Raw genomic sequence first — 19,142 nt, 5'->3', positions numbered from 1 at the left:
TTGTGTGTAGATGGAATAATCAGTCCATGGCATCCATTAACCCCTTCCAGCCAATAACAATCTCCTCTCAGCTCTGTCCATTCTCCTGATAGGGTTTAAAATGTTGACACCCTGAATGACTTATCTCCCAGACAATAAGAAAGGAAATAATAATGGTGAAGGGGAATGGGAGGGCACAGAAAGCCCCTGGCATGGGGCGGGGGAGGGGAATTGGGAGACTTTGGTGTTCTGGGAGTGGGAAATGAGGGGCACACACAGACCCTGGCATGGGAGTAGAGAATGGAGGACAATGATATGTGGGGCATGGGGAACACACACAGCCCTGGCACGTAATAGAGAGAGAGGCATGGAGAGTGGGTACCCAGAGCTCCTGTCATGGTGAGGTATGGGGATATGAGCGGGACAAAGAGAGCTCCTGGCATGGTGGAAGAATGGGGGACAATGGTAGGGGGCTGAGGACATGGCATGTTGGAGGAAAATGGGAGAATGGGGGGCCTACAGAGGCGGATGGGAGGGTGGCAGATGGGGAACTTGTGGGGGTGAATGGAGTAACTGAAGGAGCCCCTAGTGTGTGCTCAGCCTATAGAAACAACCAAGTATGTGGCCCTGTAGTATTGCGTATAACAAAATAATTCTCAAAACCAGTTTTTCCTTTTTCCTACAATTTCTTTAGTGCAAGTTTCCTGGGGACTAAATCATGGCCATCATTATGTGACAGAACAATGGGGAAAGAGGGAATAAGCAACCCCTCTAATTACATAGTGAAGCATATTCCTACCTCTTCCCCCCCGTCCCGTCCTCTCCCCTCCCAACCCCCCGCCAAAGGGAATTGCAACTCTTCTGCTCAGGAGAGCGCAGGACCTGCTAGTGAGTTGCTTCGCCAGGAACAGCCTGCTAAAAGAAGCAGAAAATAAATGGAACCAAGACTCTACCCTACCCCTTATGTGTTTGATGGCAGAGCTCACTGGCTACATGGGGTTGTGGGGAATATGCAGCATTGTGTCTCTGGGGAGCTCTGGGTCACATTCTGACATTTATGTGGCTAAGGTATTCCCACTGAAGAGAGAAAATATTTGATAATGAAAGAATTTCATGTATAAAAATTGGCAGCTGTCTTCACCTGAAATGGTCTGCAGCTCTGTGTCCCTGGAAGGTCATGGTCAGATCTAGTTGAGACTCGCCTGAGAATGTGACTTGAGCCTGTGCATATTGTATAGCCATTAACAGTACACAATAACAAGAAGTGGGATATGTTGCTATTCTTTAGCGTTGATTGAGGTATTTCTGAGCACATATGCATGAAAAATATAATTATTGTTAATATGAAATGCCATTACAAAATATGAATGCCATGGCAATTGCAAGTGCTCAGCACCTCTGAGGTTTTGGCTCAATAATCCTATAGTGTGTTAGTTAAAAACAAATGAGTGTCATATTTGTGATGAAACTGCTGACTTATTTAGAAGTTAATGGCATTCGTAATATATAGGAATATTTTAGAAAGGCTTTTTCTTCAAAGAATGGAAAAAATCACATGGCTTGTGTATTAGTATGGTGGTTACACAGAGATTAAAAAAAAATCTCCAAAATGTAATTGAAATAACAAAGTAAATGAGTATTGTCAGAGTATTAATAGGGTTCTATAATTGATCTGCATGAAATACATTTGAGTAGGGCAATGTATTTAAACCATGGGAAATGAAGTTTATAATATTGTGACAAAGTCAGGCCGGACAGCTGCAAGAGGGTTCTGGAAGGCCAATATGTCAGCACTAGAATGTTAAAGACCCTTTTTCCTGAAAGCTGAGAAGGGGTTACCTGAGGTCAATTAGGGATACCAGAATCCAATTAAGGGATGCCTGAAACCTTTTAAAACCCCTCCTCTGGTGAGAGAAAAGTGGGGGAGAGAGACAGACAAGCTGCTGCCAGGCTAGTGGCAGGAAGGAAATATGCTTCTCTGGGTGAGAGGCTGTGTGCCTTCCCATAGGGGAAACAGCCAAACCTGAATGCCTGGTAGGGGAAGGACTAACATCCCGGGACAAACAGGACAACACCCTGCCTCTGTGAGGTGTCAAGGGAAGGTATCCCCCTTTCTTTTTGTGTTTGTGAGACTGTTTCCTTTTTGTTTGGTGGAGGTTCACCCCTGAGACCTACCCTGAAAATACAACCAAAGGAGCACAGAAGGGGGAAGGCAAACACTGCCCACAGTGGGACTGATTTACCCCAGGCCTGCCACCGCCAGAGGGGGAAGTGCCAAGTCTGGTGAGACGAAGGAGGTGCCTTGCCACAATATTTTGTAAAGATCATTGTTTCATAAGTAAACTTTATAATTTAGAGTTTGTTAAAGATTAAAACTCTGTAGTATTTTGACTAATTATTGAGTGCTACTCAAATGCACAAATTTTAGCCAGATTATTTTTCTGCATAGTAAAACAATCATGAATCTCTATCCTCTAGGTATGAATAAATACAAAACAAACACTAGCTTCTAATCCTGTAGGCACGAGTCCTATAAAGAAACTAGATTTTTATGTAACCAACAGAACACTTTTTGAGAACTTTTGTAGGTTCTGAGATTGGTCCATAAGATAGTTAAGATATTTATGTTTTAGAGAAATGCATGCTCATGAAAGCAAAAGACTGCTATTATTGGCTACAGCCATTGACCGTATGAGCACAGTGCAACTGTATGCATGCCATGGCTCTGCCAATGTAATTAATATAAATTTTCAGACAAATAATCATTTGTGCTAAAATTCCTGAAACTTTCAGGATTCACAAATATTTTCATGATTTTCAGCAGCTGCCCAGATATTTGCAAACAATGAATAACGACCTCACGGATAATAGTGAAGTGAACTCTGCTATTATTTATGGAGGAAAAAAATTAATCATCTTGTATTTGATCAGCTCTGATATTTGGACATTTTATTCTGTTTAATAGTTCTAGTTATTTTATTTTAACCGCAAACAAATATAAATACTGTAAATATGCATTTGGGCCTAGTCCTGTGAGGAACTGAATGCCTCCTGCCAGGTGTTTGGATGCCACAGTTCCCCATTATTTCTTTAGGAGTTGTAGGTACTTATCACCTCGCTGAGTTGATCCCTAGATAAATACATGTATACAAAAAAACTTACAGAAATGACATTAAAGGAATATTATTTAGGTTGCACAGTCAAATAATTGAAAGTTAGGAAATGCCAGATATAAGTTTCTCCGTGCAACTTTAATTCTGCCTCACTGTGCATTCATTGTGCACACTGAATAAGGCAGGGGTTCTCTGGGAAAAATAGGATGTGATAATGTAATTAAAGACTGTATCTTAATGCATATGCGTAAGCGGCAGAATTAAAGTTGCACAGGCATTTCCTTTACTGCGTAATCTAAATTACACTCTTTCAAATGCATATTTTGTAATTTCCATTTTTTAAAGAAAAAGATAAAAACAAATTCTGTTACTTACAACTGTAATAACCTTCTCCCCTCATCATGCATCACCAGCAACACAGACCTCTTCCACTTGAGCTACAGACTAGCTACATTGACTGGCAGCAGGAGAAGGTTTTTATCCCAATGCAGTGGGTAATAGACTGGTGGGTCCAGAGTGTGGCTGAGGGAAATCTGGCCCAGCCCTTTTCTCCTCCAAGGGAGTTGGGGAAACTCAAATCCTATGTATTGCCCCAAAATGGGGGATGGGCCATTGAGGCTGTCTGCTAGGGGCAGGGATGGCTGAGGGAACGTTATGTTCAATTATTATTTTGTCATGTTAGCAAAATCTTCCTGAAGAAAGCAAGTGAGAAAGGGGAAATGGCAGTTTTTATATATCAGCTAAACCTGAATAGAATAGCCTTGGGCAAAGCAAAGGCACTTCTTTTGTCCCAGGTCTTTCCTCGTGCTGAATTTCAAAAACCTGCAGCAAATAGTGGCAGTGTTATAGCTTTGTAAAAGAGGGTTGCAAAAATCCTTTATAATGGAAAGTGTTAGTCTGCCTAAATACATGGGTCGCAACCAGCTCTCCCTATAAAAATGGATTCTGGGAGAAATCACCTGCCTTCATATGTGATTTAAGCATTCTAATAGCCCACACTGAGTTTTCTGAATGCAATTTTATCGAACATTTTATTTTTGAGATAACAAATATATCTGTCTGCATTTTTAATATAGCATAATCTCTACTAGGTCTTTTATTTCAGTTAAAGAATTCATCCATTACCTTTATGTGGAAGCATGGTCAGCATATTGATGGAGTATTTCCTGTTTTCTATAACTGAAAAATATATTTACTTTCTGTATCTGTTATATATATTCATATTTTTATAAACATTTTAAATAGAGACTAGCTTTTGAGGCCAAGAGCAATGATATATTGGAAGGCTGGTGAAATTATCAGACTGAATTGATGTAAAAGGCTAGAATGTTATTTTACAATCAGATAACTTTATCTGAAAGAAGAACGAGGAGTACTTGTGGCACCTTAGAGACTAACAAAATTTATTTGAGCATAAGCTTTCGTGGGCTAAAGACCACTTCATCAGATGCATTCAGTGGAAAATACAGTAGGAAGATATGTATGTATGTGTGTATATATGTATATATCTATACACAGAGAACATTAAAAAATGGGTGTTGCCATACCAACTCTAATGAGACTAATCGAATAAGGTGGGTTATTAGCAGGAGAAAAAAAACTTTTGTAGTGATTAGTCTCATTAGAGTTGGTATGGCAACACCCATTTTTTTTCATGTTCTCTGTGTGTGTGTGTGTGTGTGTGTGTGTGTGTGTATATATATATATATATATATATATATATATATATATATATATATATATATATACACACACACATAAACATCTTCCTACTGAATTTTCCACTGCATGCAACTGATGAAGTGAGCTTTAGCCCACAAAAAACTTATGCTCAAATAAATTTATTAGTCTCTAAGGTGCCACAAGTATTCCTCGTTCTTTTTGTTGATACAGACTAACACGGCTACCACTCTGAAATTTATCTGAAAGGTGATATAATTTTAATATATTTTTCTATCCATTTGTTTATTTAATAAAAGTGATGTAAATCTTTCTTCAGGTGCATTTTTTTTAAACAGGACATGTAAGCAGTGTGTAGACTGCTTTGTTTTTTTGAAAGCCCACCATGTCTTTCAATGTATACTGATGTTCCCTGATTTTTTCTTTAAATCTTGATTTTTTTTTTCCTAAGCAACTCTTTGTGATATAAACGGTCACATGATGCAATTTTAGCCAGGAAGAATCTAGTCAGGCATATTATAGAAACTGGAATAAGTGTTTGCATTTTTAAGCAGTCCACTAAAATCATTAAATCATTTATTTATAACTTTGCTATGAACTGTTAGGCATGTAATGATTTATAAGAAAGTGTGCTGTATGGCAGACTCTTCCTCTAATATCATTTGTTTTTCGTTAGCTTCTCAACATTTATACACAATTGTCTTTGTATTGTACTGTATGTGATTACTGCAACAACAGCGTATATCAGATACTTTTTACTCTGCTGTTGTGTGTACTAATCAAAGATACTTTGACATTTAGGTCATGCATTGCCGTTGCATGTGCATTGTTTGATTGTTGAGTGTATTCAAGCAATTGCTGACATGAACATCTTAAGAGTGGGAGGGAAGGGACACATGAATGTTTTTGTAAAACTCAGATATCACTTCTCATTATTTGCCAACGTATCTGTATATGTAAGTCAATTTTTGTTGTTGTTTTTGTTGGGAAGTTCCAAATTCAGCACAGTAACGTCTTTCAGTTTAAGACTTAACTTATTTCCTTTTCATAAAGGATGGCTGCATGAAATGAACTTCAGTTCTGAAGTTGCGATAGCACAAAAGGTCTTCAAAGCAAAAATTAAGTTTGCACAAGCATTTCCCCTTGAACGTCTTTATCAGATGAATCCTACCTAGATTACTTTTTTCTTCACCTGTCAAATGCCAACATTTAAGAGCAGCAGCAATATTATCGTATCTGCATGGTCTATTTATCAATTTGAAACAGGCAGAGATTTGTACCAAAGGTTTTTTTCTATCTATCCAAGCCCTGGCCAGCACAGAAAATTAATAGATGAGTGGGATACTTTTTAATCTGAGCTGCACTGTCTCCTATACAATCTTCTTGCTTAGGTCCACCAGTTCTTCTGGGCTCTGAGGCTTCTGTTGTAACCACTGGACCTCACAGAGCCTCTGAAGTAAAATTAGATGGTTGAAGGAAGTGGCAGTGAGATACAAAATATTTCACTTCCCTGTAGGAAGACAGTAGTCACCAAGAATGCACTTGTATCCTGTAATTAATCACTATAAAGCACAATTAGTGCTGGTTCTTTCTGCACACAGGACCTCTCCTCCTATCTGTCCCCTCCACCAAAGGTGTAGAAGTTTGCTGCTTTGATGTTCCCAGTTAGCTTGAGGAGCTAAAATACACAAATTTGTTCATGAATTTGAGTGTGCTTTATGGTAATCCATTAGGGGCTAAACAAGGAGGAAAAGAACATGATGTACTCTTCAAAGCTCTATCCACAGCATTCAACTAATCTTATTCAACACAGCACATCATATACATGTGGAAACAAGCAGGGAAGAGTTAAAAGGGACAGGTTTTGTTTGTTTGTTCGTTTTTGTTTTAATCCTTCTAGCCGTGTGCCTTGCACTGTAAATCTGCTAATCTCAGCACGATAAATTTTGACCTGCAATTTTAGGCATAAATACATAACATCTATGGATTTTTGTCTTATTAAGTAATGCAGTAGTTCTCAAGTTGTGATCCATGTATATACTATGGCCCACAAATGAAAAATTTTGAGAACCAAGCATGAGGATACTGGAGGGGAACTAGTCCACAAGGACATCTTTACCTTTCAAGAAGTGGTCTGCACAATAAAATGATGGGAACAAAGAATGGAATTTTGGACCAGTCAGCCTAACTTCGATATCTGGAAAATACTGGAACAAATTATTAAGCAATCAGTTTTTCAGCACCTAGAAGACAATAGAGTTATTAGGAGAACCAGCATGGATTCATCAAGAACAAATTATGCCAAACCAACCTAACTTCCTTCTTTAACAGGGTTACTGGCCAAGTGGATAGTGGGGAAGCTGTAGACATGATATATCTTGATTTTAGTTAGGTTTTTGATACAGTCCCCCATGACATTCTCAGGACAGGATTGGAATTTAAAATGACCTTGGCAAATTGAAGAATTGATCAGAAATCATCAAGATGAAATTCAGTAAAGACAAGTGCAAAGTATTACTCTTGGGAAGAAAAAAAAATCAAATGCACATTTACAAAATGGAGAATAACTGGCTAAGCAGTAGTATTGAAAACTATCTAGGGGATATTGTGGAACACAAATTGATTGTGAGTCATCAATTTGATGCAGTTGCGAAAAAAGCTGCTATTCTGGGGTGTATTAACAGGAGTGCCATATATAAGGCTGTGTCGATGTTTATGGCAACATGTAGGGTTCATGTAGCAACATGCGGCAGTGAAAGGCAGGCTGCATCCATACTGCAGTGTGTAGCTACACGCGGCAGTGAAAGGCTTTGGCACAAGCCACACAGCAGGGAAAGGCTTTGGCTGTTCCTTTTCCTGCTGCCTCCTCCTTGTCAGATCCTTTTCCCCACTGTCTCTTTCCTGCCAGAGCCTTTTTTTGCTGCCAGAGCATTTCTCCGCAGTAGGGATAGGCTCTGGCAGTGAAATAGTAATCTGCTAAAAATAGCAGTGTAGATGTAGGTCAGGGCCAGCTCCAGGCACCAGCTTACCAATCAGGTGCTTGGGGTGGCCACTTCGGAGAGGGGCGGCACGTCCAGCTGTTCGGCGGCAATTCGGCGGATGGTCCCTCACTCCTGCTTGGAGCGAAGGACCTTCTGCCGAATTGCCACCACAGATCGCGATCGCGGCTTTTTTGTTTGTTTGTTTGTTTGGCTGCTTGGGGCAGCCAAAACCCTGGAGCCGGCCCTGATGTGGGTGGCACTTTTGGGGTATATAGAGAGCTGTGTAGGGTATATAATCTACAGTACTGACATGTCTGTACATTGTTTGCCTAAGCAGTGCCTCGTCACCCATACGGCTATTTATACCTATGCTAGCTGGGCATGCAGTGTCTGTACTCTACATGGTATTGCCAGTGTAGATGTACCCTAAGAGATAGGAGGTAATTGTCCCACTCTACTGAGGTCTCAGCTGGAGTACTGTGTCCCAGTTTTGGGCACCATGTTTCAAGGAAGATGTGGACAGAGGAGAGCACCAGAAATGATAAAAGGTTTAGAAACCCTGACCTATGAGGAAAGGGTTACAAAAAAAAAAAAAGTGGGCATGTTTAGTTTTGAGAACAGAAGACTGAGGGGGGGCCTGATACTCTTCAAATGTATTGAGGTCTGTTACAAAGAGGACAGTAATCAGTTGTTCTGCATGTCCATTGAAGGTAGGAGAAGTAGTAATGGGCTTAATCTGCAGTCAGAGAAGTTTAGGTTCAATACTAGGAAACTCTTTCTAACTTTAAGGGTAGTTAAGATATGGAATAGACTTCTAAGGGAGGTTGTGAAATTCCTATCATTGGAGGTTTTTATGCACAGGTTAGACAAACACCGGTCAGGGATGGTCGAAGTATACTTGGTCCTGCCTCCATGTGGGTGGGGGAACTAGATTGACCTCCCAAGGTCCCTTCTAGCCTTACCTTTCTATGATTCTCTGATAGGAGGTCCCCAAATGATGTCCCAATCACTGATCAATACAGAAGAGATTTTACTGTCTGATTAGAACAAATCTGATAATTTCTTAGGAATCAGATTGGTCCAAAAGAATCTAAAAATTTAATATTTTTCACATACTCCATCACCTTAAAAAAAAAAAAAAAAAAAACACTCAGCTGCAAAATTAAAAGAGACAAACGAAAACAAGCAGAATATGTTTAGGATGATCTTAAATGTTGTCAAGGAGATGAAGCAAAGCGACAAAAGCCAAGTATTCTGTTAGGTACAAGAAAATTAGGGTTACCATTCGTCCGGATTTACCCGGACATGTCCTCCTTTTTGTGCTAAAAATAGCGTCCGGGGGGAATTTGTAAAGCACTCACAATGTCCGGGATTTCCCCCCTCCCCCGGAGCGGCTGGGAGGGCTGCAGGGAAGTCCCGGGCTGGACTCTGGAGCAGCTGGAGAGGAGCTCCGCCCTGCATTCTGAGCAAGTGTCTCAGCACAAAGTGCAGCCCTCCCCTTTTGCAACTGGGAGCGGTTTCTGCCATGCAGCGTAGCAAAACGGGAGCGAGAGCACTTTGTGCTGATACAAGGGCAGCTCTCCCCTGCAACCCGGTCCGGATCTGGGACCGGGTTTTGTTGTGCAGGGCCAGGGACCGGGTTTTGTTGTGCTGGGGAGCTCAGCCACGTGTCCGGCTCGCACAGAGCCCAACACCCTGTTCTGAGCAGCAGGGTAAGGGGGGCAGGAGAAGGGGCAGGGAGGTTCTGGAGGGGGCAGTCAAGAAACGGGGGGGGCTTTTTGGGGGGAGTGGAGAAAGTTTTGGGCAGTCAGGGTACAGGTAGGGGGTAGGGTCCTGGTGGGCAGTTGGGGGGGGGGTCTTAGGAGGGGGCAGTTAGGGGACAAGGAACAGGGAGTCTTAGGTAGGGGGTGGGGTTCTGGAGGGCAGTTAGGAGCAGGGGTCCCAGGAGGGGGCAGTCAGGGGACAAGGAGCGGGGGGGGTAGGGGGCTGGGAGTTCTGGGGGGGAGCTGTCAGGGGGCAGGAGTGGGGAGAGGGATCGGAGCAGTCAGGGGACAGGGAGCAGAGGGGTTTAGATGGGTTGGGAGTTCTGGGGGGGGCTGTCAGGGGGCAGGAGTGCGGAGAGGGATCGGAGCAGTCAGGGGACAGGGAGCAGAGGGGTTTAGATGGGTTGGGAGTTCTGGGGGGGGGCTGTCAGGGGGTGGGGAGTGGTTGGATGGGGCGTGGGAGTCCCAGGGGTCTGTCTGGGGGTGGGGGTGTGGATAAAGGTTGGGGCAGTCAGGGGACAAGACGCAGGGAGGCTTAGATAGTCCTGGGGGGCAGTTAGGGGCAGGGGTCCCAGGAGGGGGTAGTCAGGGGACAAGGAACGGGGGGAGGGTTGGGAGGTCAGGGGGGGCGGGAAGTGGGAGGGGCAGGGGCGGGGCTCCTCCCGTCCTCTTTTTTGCTCGCTGAAATATGGTAACCCTAAAGAAAATAGTAAAACAGTCTGTGTTGAAACCTACAGATGAAGGTGTAAAAATGTCTTCTCTCTTCTTAGTTTGTGTGTCTCAGCCATAAAAATTATTTTAATATCTTTTTGTCTTTAACACAGACTGCAAAATGGTGGTCATATTTGTTCTGCTACAGGATCCCAGCCCCCTCCACTTATGGAAGCAAAGGGGACAGTACAGTCAAAAGAAAGGAGGGGGAAGTCTGCAGCAGATTGAGAAATAATATTTTTTTAATTAGCTCCCTCAATCCATTTGATAAAAGAAAAGCTTCCTATTTTTCCCCCTCTGTCCAGATGAGAAAATGTAGAGGTTCAGATTTTAAAATATATCTAATTTAAGAAAAGCAAATAAAGTATGCACTTTAAAATCCTAAATAAGTCTACTAAATTGATTGTAAATTGTCCTACAGCCAGGATACATTTTTGAATTTAGCAAAATTAGATCAGGTTTTGGATTTTGGCTGAGAATAAGCTTGTTTTAAAAAAACTTCTTAGAAAGCAGAACTTGTTCTCAGTTAATCCATGACCAACGAAGGTGTATTTACAATACATTGCAGCTCTTAATTTTAGGTTAACATTGGTGGCACAAAGGAGCCTTTAAATCAACACTAAATATCAGAAAAAAGAGAATCCGAAAGACTTTAAATCAATTCAGTTTAATTCTGGTCAGTTAATGACGTTGCTGTCACCTTTAGATTACATTTTTCTACATGTTCCACAGTACGACCATTATAAAACTGAAGTTAATGCTCAGTGCAGCCACTTGATTATTAAGCAGTGCAATATAAAAAATTAGCACATTATACCCCTAATCTGTAATCTGCACTGGCTGTCAATATGTTTACAACCCGGAATATTTTGAGATTGGTTTACCTGAGAGACCACCTTATTTTCTCTGTTGCAACTGTGATTAGTGCTGCTGCTCAAACTTGACCTCTCTCATTTTGAGGGAGGAAACAGGTAAGGAGGTCCTTGACTTTGGAATTTGTTTTCTGTTGGTGCATGAAGGCTAGATTTGCTATTTTACCAGGCATGCTACAAAACCCACCTTTTACTCTTGAGATTCAGGGAGAAAATGGATTGATGGGATGGCAAAAGACTGGTTTAAATTTGGGTTTGTTTCATTAGTAATGGACAGATCCATGGTGTAAGTGTGATGATAAATTTTCATATAAGATATTATTGCTGATGGTATTTGCGTGGTGCCTAGAGTATCATATGCTGGAAGAATCTAAAGAAATAAACAGAAATAAATAATCCCTCTGCATAACCATACCTATTAGTATTAAAATACAGCTCTGGAAATGTTTCAACAAAAGGTGTTTGTATCAATCCAAATGTGTCCCAGTGCAGTCAGCGGCTATTGCAGCCATTTAATGCATATGCTGTTCTGTAATAGAATGTTTGCATGACTGGTCTTCAGTACTGTACTGACACTATAATTGATGTTTGGTTGTTTTATTATACTACAGGATATTACCTGAGAAATACATGAAACTGCACACAGTAGGTTTAATAAATGCTAACACATTGCCAGTTCATCTGTAGAAAAACTGGTTCTTTTTACAATGTACTGGAAGGGAAACCATTTTGTTGGATTAAGTCAGAATTAGGTTTGTTGTTTTTTTATATTGCAAAAGGAAGTCTCCTTATCTCCTTGTTTTGACTAAGGTCATTTTTAAAATCAGCAATAGCAGATATCAGATCCTGAGCTTTATGAAAATAGTGCCTGTTGTGCTCTATTTACATGTTGTGACAAGTTCCTCCTCTATCTTGGTGGGTCTGCGCTTATTGGAGGATTTTCTTGCCTCAGAGATTCACCATGTGGGTTGGGGAACAGCCCAGAGACCTTCCCCCCTGGAAGAACCTACAGTCCAGGTCAATTGGGAGGTTTGGGGAGAACCCGGGCCCGCCCTCTACTCCAGGTTCCAGCCCAGGGCCCTGTGGACTGCAGCTATCTCTAGTGCCTCCTGTAACAGCTGCATGACAGCTACAACTCCCTGGGCTACTTCCCCATGGCCTCCTCCAAACACCTTCCTTATTCTCACCACAGGACCTTCCTCCTGCTGTCTGATAACACTTGTGCTCCTCAGTCCTTCAGCAGCACACCCTCTCACTCTCAGCTCCTCGCACCTCTTGCTCCCAGCTCCTCACACTCTCACCACAAACTGAAGTGAGCTCCTTGTAAAACCCAGTTGCCCTGATTAGCCTGCCTTAATTGATTCTAGCAGCTTTTTCTTAATTGGCTCCAGGTGTCCTAATTAGCCTGCCTGCCTTAACTGGTTCTAGCAGGTTCCTGTTTACTCTAGTGCAGCCCCTGCTCTGGTCACTCAGGGAACAGAAAACTACTCATCCAGTGACCAGTATATTTGCCCTCTACCAGACTCCTGTACCCCACTGGTCTGGGTCTGTCACATATCCCTTCCCCCTGCTCAACACCAAGGGGTTTGGCAACTTGGGACGCCAGACAGTGCACATGTGACAAGCCATCGGCGTTGCCATGACGGCTCCCTGCTTTGTGTTGCACACGGAACTGGAAAGATTGGGGGGATAAAAACCATCTGGTCACCCTTGTGTTCTCCTCCTTGTTCCGCTGCATCCATTGAAGGGGGGCATGGTCGGTCATGAGGACAAATCTGCGCCCAAGCAGGGAGTAGCGCAATGTTTCCATGGCCCATTTTACAGCGAGGCATTCTTTCTCCACCACTGCATATTTTTGTTCCCTTGGAAGGAGTTTCCGACTGAGGTATAGAATTGGGTGTTCCTCCTCCCCGACCATCTGTGATAGAACGGCCCCCAACCTTACTTCCGATGCATCCGTCTGCAGGATAAAGTCCTTGGTGAAATCAGGGGCTATCAGTACGGGGTTACTGCAGAGGGCAGTCGGTAGGTCTGTGAATGCTTCCTCTGCTGCGTCAGACCATCTCACCAGATCAGCTCCACAGGCTTTCACTAGGTCTGTTGGGGGCTTGCCCCTGTGGCAAAGTGGGGGATAAATCGTCGGTAATACCCCACCCCACCTAGGAACGCCCGGACTTGTTTCTTGCGACTTGGTCGGGGCCAGTTTTGGATGGCCTCTAACTTGTTCACTTGGGGTTTTACCAACCTTTTCCCACAGTGTAGCCAAGATATTTGGCCTCTGTAAACCCTACAGCCGCACTCGGCAGGGTTTGCTGTAAGGCCAGCTCGCCTGAAGGTATCGAGGACTGCCTCTACCTTCTCCAGGTGGGTTTCCCAGTCTGGGATATGAATGACCACATTGTCCAAGTAAGCAGCAGCATAACTGTTATGCGGGCGTAATAGCTTGTCCATGAGGCGCTGGAAGGTAGCTGGGGCCCCATGTAGTCCAAAAGGGAGGACAGTATATTGAAAAAGACCCTCTGGCGTAGAGAACGCAGTCTTTTCCTTTGCATCTTCTGCAAGGGGAATCTGCCAGTACCCCTTTGTCAAGTCTAGGGTAGTCAAGTACCGAGCATTACCCAGACGGTCCCCTAGCTCATCTATGTGAGGTATGGGGTACGCGTCGAACTGGGATACTTCGTTTAGTCGCCGGAAGTCGTTGCAAAATCTTGTGGTGCCATCAGGATGCCAGCACGATTGGGCTGGACCACTGACTGTGGGATTCTTCGATGATCCCCAACTCCAGCATTTTTTTTACTTCTGCTTTTATTTCCTCCCTTTTTGCCGCTGGCACCCGATAGGGCCTCATTGTTACTCTGGCCCCAGGGTTCGTGACGATGTGGTGATATGTCTCGGTTGTTCGACCTGGTTTTGTCAAGAACACATCTTGGTTCCGGAAGATCATCTCATACACCTCATTCTTCTGGTCTGGTGTTAAATCGGGAGATGCTCTCACCTGTTTGGAAGGCTTGTTTTCCTGGGTTAGGTCTGTTTGGACCGTTGTGCAAGCTTCTCGTGCATGCCAGGGTTTCAGAAGGTTAACGTGATAAATCTGCTCTTGTTTTCTGCGTCCTGACTGCCGCACCTTGTAGGTTACTTCCTCCACGGGTTCAACCACCTCATAGGGCCCCTGCCATTGTGCCAGAAGCTTGCTTTCTGCCATGGGTACCAACACCATAACCCGATCCCCTGGTTGGAACTGTCGCACTTTTGCTTGGCGATTGTAATGGGTTCGCTGGGCCTCCTGTGCCTTCTCCAAATGTTCCCGTACAATAGGGGTAACCCGGGCTATCCAGTCTCGCATCTGCATTACATGCTCTATTATATTTCTCTCCTCATTGGGTTCCTCTTCCCAGATCTCTTTGGCAATATCTAGTATGCCACGGGGGGTGATGTCCATATAATAACTCGAAGGGGGAAAACCCAGTTGAGGCCTGAGGTACCTCCCGGATAGCGAACATAAGGTAGAGTAGTAGGGGTCCCAATCCTTCCCGTCCCGACTTACCACCTTCCTTATCATAGCCTTGAGGGTTCGGTTAAACCTTTCTACCAACCCATCAGTCTGCGGACGGTAGACCGAAGTTCTCAGGGTATGTATATGGAGCAGCGTACAGAGGTCCTTCATTAGCTTCGACATAAATGGGGTTCCTTGGTCGGTTAATATCTCCTTCGGTAGCACCATTCGGGCAAAGATCCCCACCAGCTCTTTGGCTATAGTTTTAGAGGCCGTGTTCCGCAGGGTGACGGCTTCTGGGTAGTGAGTAGCATAGTCCAAAACAACAAGTATATATTGGTGGCCCCGAGCCGTCTTCTCCAGGGGTACCAGTAGATCCATGGCTATTCGCTCGAAGGGGACCTCTATCATGGGAAGGGGTACTAAAGGTGCCCTCAAGTGGGGACGGGGACTGTGCAGCTGACACTCGGGGCAGGAGGCACAGTACCTCCGCACTTCTTCATGTACTCCGGGCCAGAAGAACTGTCGTAGGACTCGTGCCATGGTCTTCTCTACCCCTAAATGCCCCCCAAAAAGATGACTATGAGCAAGACTTAATACAGCGTTCTGGTGTTTTTGAGGTACTAGGATCTGCCCCTGTACTGGTGCAACCCGGTATAAGAAATCCTTCTTCATTATGAAGTAGGGTCCTGGTCCCTGGGTTTTCCCTTCCACGGGGATCCCATCTATTTCAGTCACCTCCTTCCTAATGTTGTCATAACTTGGGTCTTCTGCCTGGTTCTGTCCAAAATTTCCTCTCCCGGGGCTAATCTGCCCAAGATCTAGGGGCCCAGGCTCTGTTGCTTCTACTGGTTCAGAAGCATTAGGGTGGGGGCCAGACTCAGGTGCTTCTCCCTCCTGCGTGGCCTCCTTTTCAGCTGTGCAGGTCCACCTACCTACAAGAGCGACCCTCTGGCTTTGGGTCAGTATTCGGGTTCCCAAGGCCTTAGCTGCCCTTCTTTCCCTTTTTGTCTTTCTACCCTGTCTGGGAGTGGAGAACAAATCTGGGGATATTTCAGAGAAGATTGGGTGTTCACAGTCTGCTGTGGATGCCTCACCAATTTTAGGGTCCCCATCTTCCTCCAATCCCCCTACTTGGGAGTAAGTTTCCAAACCCTGGGAAGTCCCTCCCTATGAGCACCGGGTATGGGAGTTTAGGGAATACACCTGCTGCTACCTCAGTAGTGTTCTCTTGGATCTCAATTTTTACTGGGATGGTGGGGGGTAGTAACTAACTGTCCCATGGACACATTATCCCCGTACGTTTAGCCTGCAGCAGCAGACTACGCTTCACGAGCTTCCCTGAGATAAGCGTGATAGCACTCCCCGAATCAACCAGTGCCGTGGTCCCTACCCCATTTAGTTTCACTGGTCTGGTATACATGTGTAGGGTTAGTGAGACCCCCACAAGGTGGATTAGGGAGCATGGATCTGCCCAGTTCCCCAGGTTACACTGCATAGGCTCCTCAGCATTGGGACACTGTGCAGCTGTGTGTCCCCACTCCCCGCAGGCGTAACATCTGTATGGAGCCCTAGGCGTTCCCCGGTCTCTTGGTTTGGGCAGTCTAACATCACGATCCTCTTCTCCCTCAGTGCTCCGACTCTTTGTGGCCTCTGATGGGCCTTCAGCCTCTCTCTTTTTCCACCTGGGCCCTCCTGGTGGCCCAGTCACCTGAACTTTAGGGCTTGGTGCTGCTAGTTTAACCCGGGGTGCCTCTTCCTTTACTGGTCGGGTCAGCTCCCTTGCTGTCCTTCGCCTCTCTACCAGGGCGACAACCTCGTCATAGGTGGAGGGTTCATTCTGGCTTACCCAGGCATGAAAGTCTAGTGGTAGTCCCCTCATGTATTGGTCGATGACCAGAACCGCTAGTATCTCTTCCGGACTCCGGGACTCTGTTTGCAACCACTTTTGTGCGAGATGGATGAGGTCATACAATTGGGACCGCGGGGATTTGTCTTCCTGGTACCTCCAACCGTGATGGTGCTGGGTCCGCACTGCTGTTGTTACCCCAGATCTGGCCAGGATCTCTGCTTTCATCTGCGGGTAGTCTGCTGCAGCCTCTTCAGGCAGATCATGGTAAGCCTTCTGGGTCTCCCCACACAGGAATGGGGCAAGGATGCCAGACCACTGATCTCGAGGCCAGGCCTCCAGTAGGGCTGTCCTCTCAAAGGCCAGAAGGTGTGCCTCTATATCATCCTCCCATGTCATTTTCTGCAGCCAATGGCTGGCCCGTATGAGCCACGTCCCATCATGGCCACGATTCAGCTCTGTAAGGGACTTTACCTGGTTTACCAGTTCCCACAACATAGCTTGGTCTTGAGCAGCCTGGTCCATCAGCAGGCGATTAGTCTCTTGCTGCAGCCGCACTGCCTCCTGTTGGGCGGCTGCCTGGAGACAGGTAGCCTCCTGCTGGGCCGCCGTAGCTTGTATCAGTGCCCGCACTACGTCATCCATTGTGGCGAAAAAAAATAAACCCTCTCCCTTTTTTGTTTTTGGGTTGTTGTTGTTGTTGTTGTTGTTTTTTAAATCACCCTCCTTCTTCCGCCATGCTGAGCAACCCAAGATCCCATCCCTGACACCAGTGTGACAAAGTTCCTCCTCTATCTTGGTGGGTCCTGCACTTATTTGCAGATTTTCTTGCCTCAGAGATTCACCATGTGGGTTGGGGAACAGCCCAGAGACCTTCCTCTCTGGAAGAACCCACAGTCCAGGTCAATTGGGAGGTTTTGGGGGGAACCCGGGCCCGTCCTCTATTCCGGGTTCCAGCCCAGGGCCTTGTGGACTGCAGCTGTCTATAGTACCTCCTGTAACAGCTACATGACAGCTACAACTCCCTGGGCTACTTCCCCATGGCCTCCTCCAAACACCTTCCTTATTCTCACCACAGGACCTTCCTCCTGGTGTCTGATAACACTTGTGCTCCTCAGTCCTCCAGCAGCACACCCTCTCACTCTCAGCTCCTCGCACGTCTTGCTCCCAGCTCCTCACACTCTCACCACAAACTAAAGTGAGCTCCTTGTAAAACCCAGGTGCCCTGATTAGCCTGCCTTAATTGATTCTAGCAGCTTCTTCTTAATTGGCATCAGGTGTCCTAATTAGCCTGGCTGCCTTAACTGGTTCTAGCAGGTTCCTGATTACTCTAGTGCAGCCCCTTCTCTGGTCACTCAGGAAACAGAAAACTACTCATCCAGTGACCAGTATATTTGCCCTCTACCAGACTCCTGTACCCCACTGGTCTGGGTCTGTCACAATGTATAGTATCATGCTGAAGGAGAAATTTGCTATAATGTAAATTTTAATATTCTATTGTGCAGCAACATTTCTTAAATCTGTTTTATAGCTCTTGAGGTTATAATGTCTTGGCATGCTGTTGATTGAATGATCTGAATGAAATATTCCTTAGGTCTATTTCTACTAGCTCAAATACATCTTTTAGGAAATATACTCTTGCATGGACTTAGCAACTGTTTTTTTTTCCTTTTGCTGTAGGATAAGAAATGGGTTCTCAATCATGAAGATGTCACACTGGGAGAATTACTGGGTAAAGTAAGTAATCAACAGAACTAAATGAAAAAAAAATCCTTTGCCTATGAGTTCCAAGTATGTATTGATTGTGAAGTCTGTAGTTTTCTTATTTTTTGAGTTTTTATTTTTCTAGTAAACATTTCTTTGTAGTCATTCATATGGTTTAATGCATTGCAAATAGCATTGAATTTCAGCATACATAAAAGTACACCATGTTTACTAGTAAATAATAAATGTTCTCTGTCTTTTGTTGATTGGTATAAGTGTTTTAAGAGCAGCTTGCATATTTCATACATTTACATATACATATTGATTTTTAACAATCTAATTTTATGTTTTGTAAAAATGCAAGCAATGAGGAATGTTACTGTAAAGTAATAAAGGTGCTTACATAAATTAGTGAGCTGATAAAAATAGGATGCTTTATGTGGACTGAACTGACTTTGTATGACCTGCTCAGTGTAATAAGGCAAGTAAAATAGTAGTGTAGGAAACATCACAATAGATGCATTAGTCAAAATAATACTTAACACTTATAAACATAAATCTTTAGAACACTTCTATAAGTTAGGTAAGTAACTAGCCCTATAGCCTATTTTATATTTGGTGAAACTGATGCCAAACCACATGGTGAGTTAGCACAAGTACTGAAATTAATGTTCAGGAATTCCCAGTTCTCAACTCCGTGTTTAATCCACTATACTACACTGCCTCTAATGCTCTAGAATATGCCCCAAAACCTGAAAAGTGGTTTAAATCAAACAACACACACAAAGACAGTTGACTTAGCATAAAATGTGTATGTTCTTTATACTGTAAGAATTGATGAACCGTTCAAAGAACAGGAGAGGAAAATTCTGTCAAAGCATTCTGCTGCACAGGATAAAATCCATTTGAAAGCCTAAGGAAACAAAAACACAAACTGCCATTAGATAAACAAAGAATTATATCCACTAAAAATGCTACACAGTTATAATGCCAGTTC

General features: G+C 44.1%; 1 protein-coding gene across 2 annotated transcripts in view; it reads left to right on the top strand.

Annotated features, from left to right (window-relative positions):
• FER (FER tyrosine kinase) overlaps positions 1 to 19,142 on the top strand; it is a 421,941-nt gene that overhangs the window by 224,038 nt on the left and 178,761 nt on the right. For both annotated transcript variants that reach the window (XM_054031951.1, XM_054031950.1), the window contains one exon: positions 18,122 to 18,178. In XM_054031951.1, coding sequence (XP_053887926.1) covers positions 18,122 to 18,178 — 57 coding nt within the window. The remainder of the gene's footprint in view (positions 1 to 18,121; positions 18,179 to 19,142) is intronic.

The sequence above is a fragment of the Malaclemys terrapin genome, chromosome 6 (assembly GCF_027887155.1).
Source record: "Malaclemys terrapin pileata isolate rMalTer1 chromosome 6, rMalTer1.hap1, whole genome shotgun sequence".
NCBI classification, from domain to species: domain Eukaryota; kingdom Metazoa; phylum Chordata; order Testudines; family Emydidae; genus Malaclemys; species Malaclemys terrapin.
Note: the sequence above shows the minus strand (reverse complement) of the source record. Positions and strands in the feature narration are given on the sequence as shown.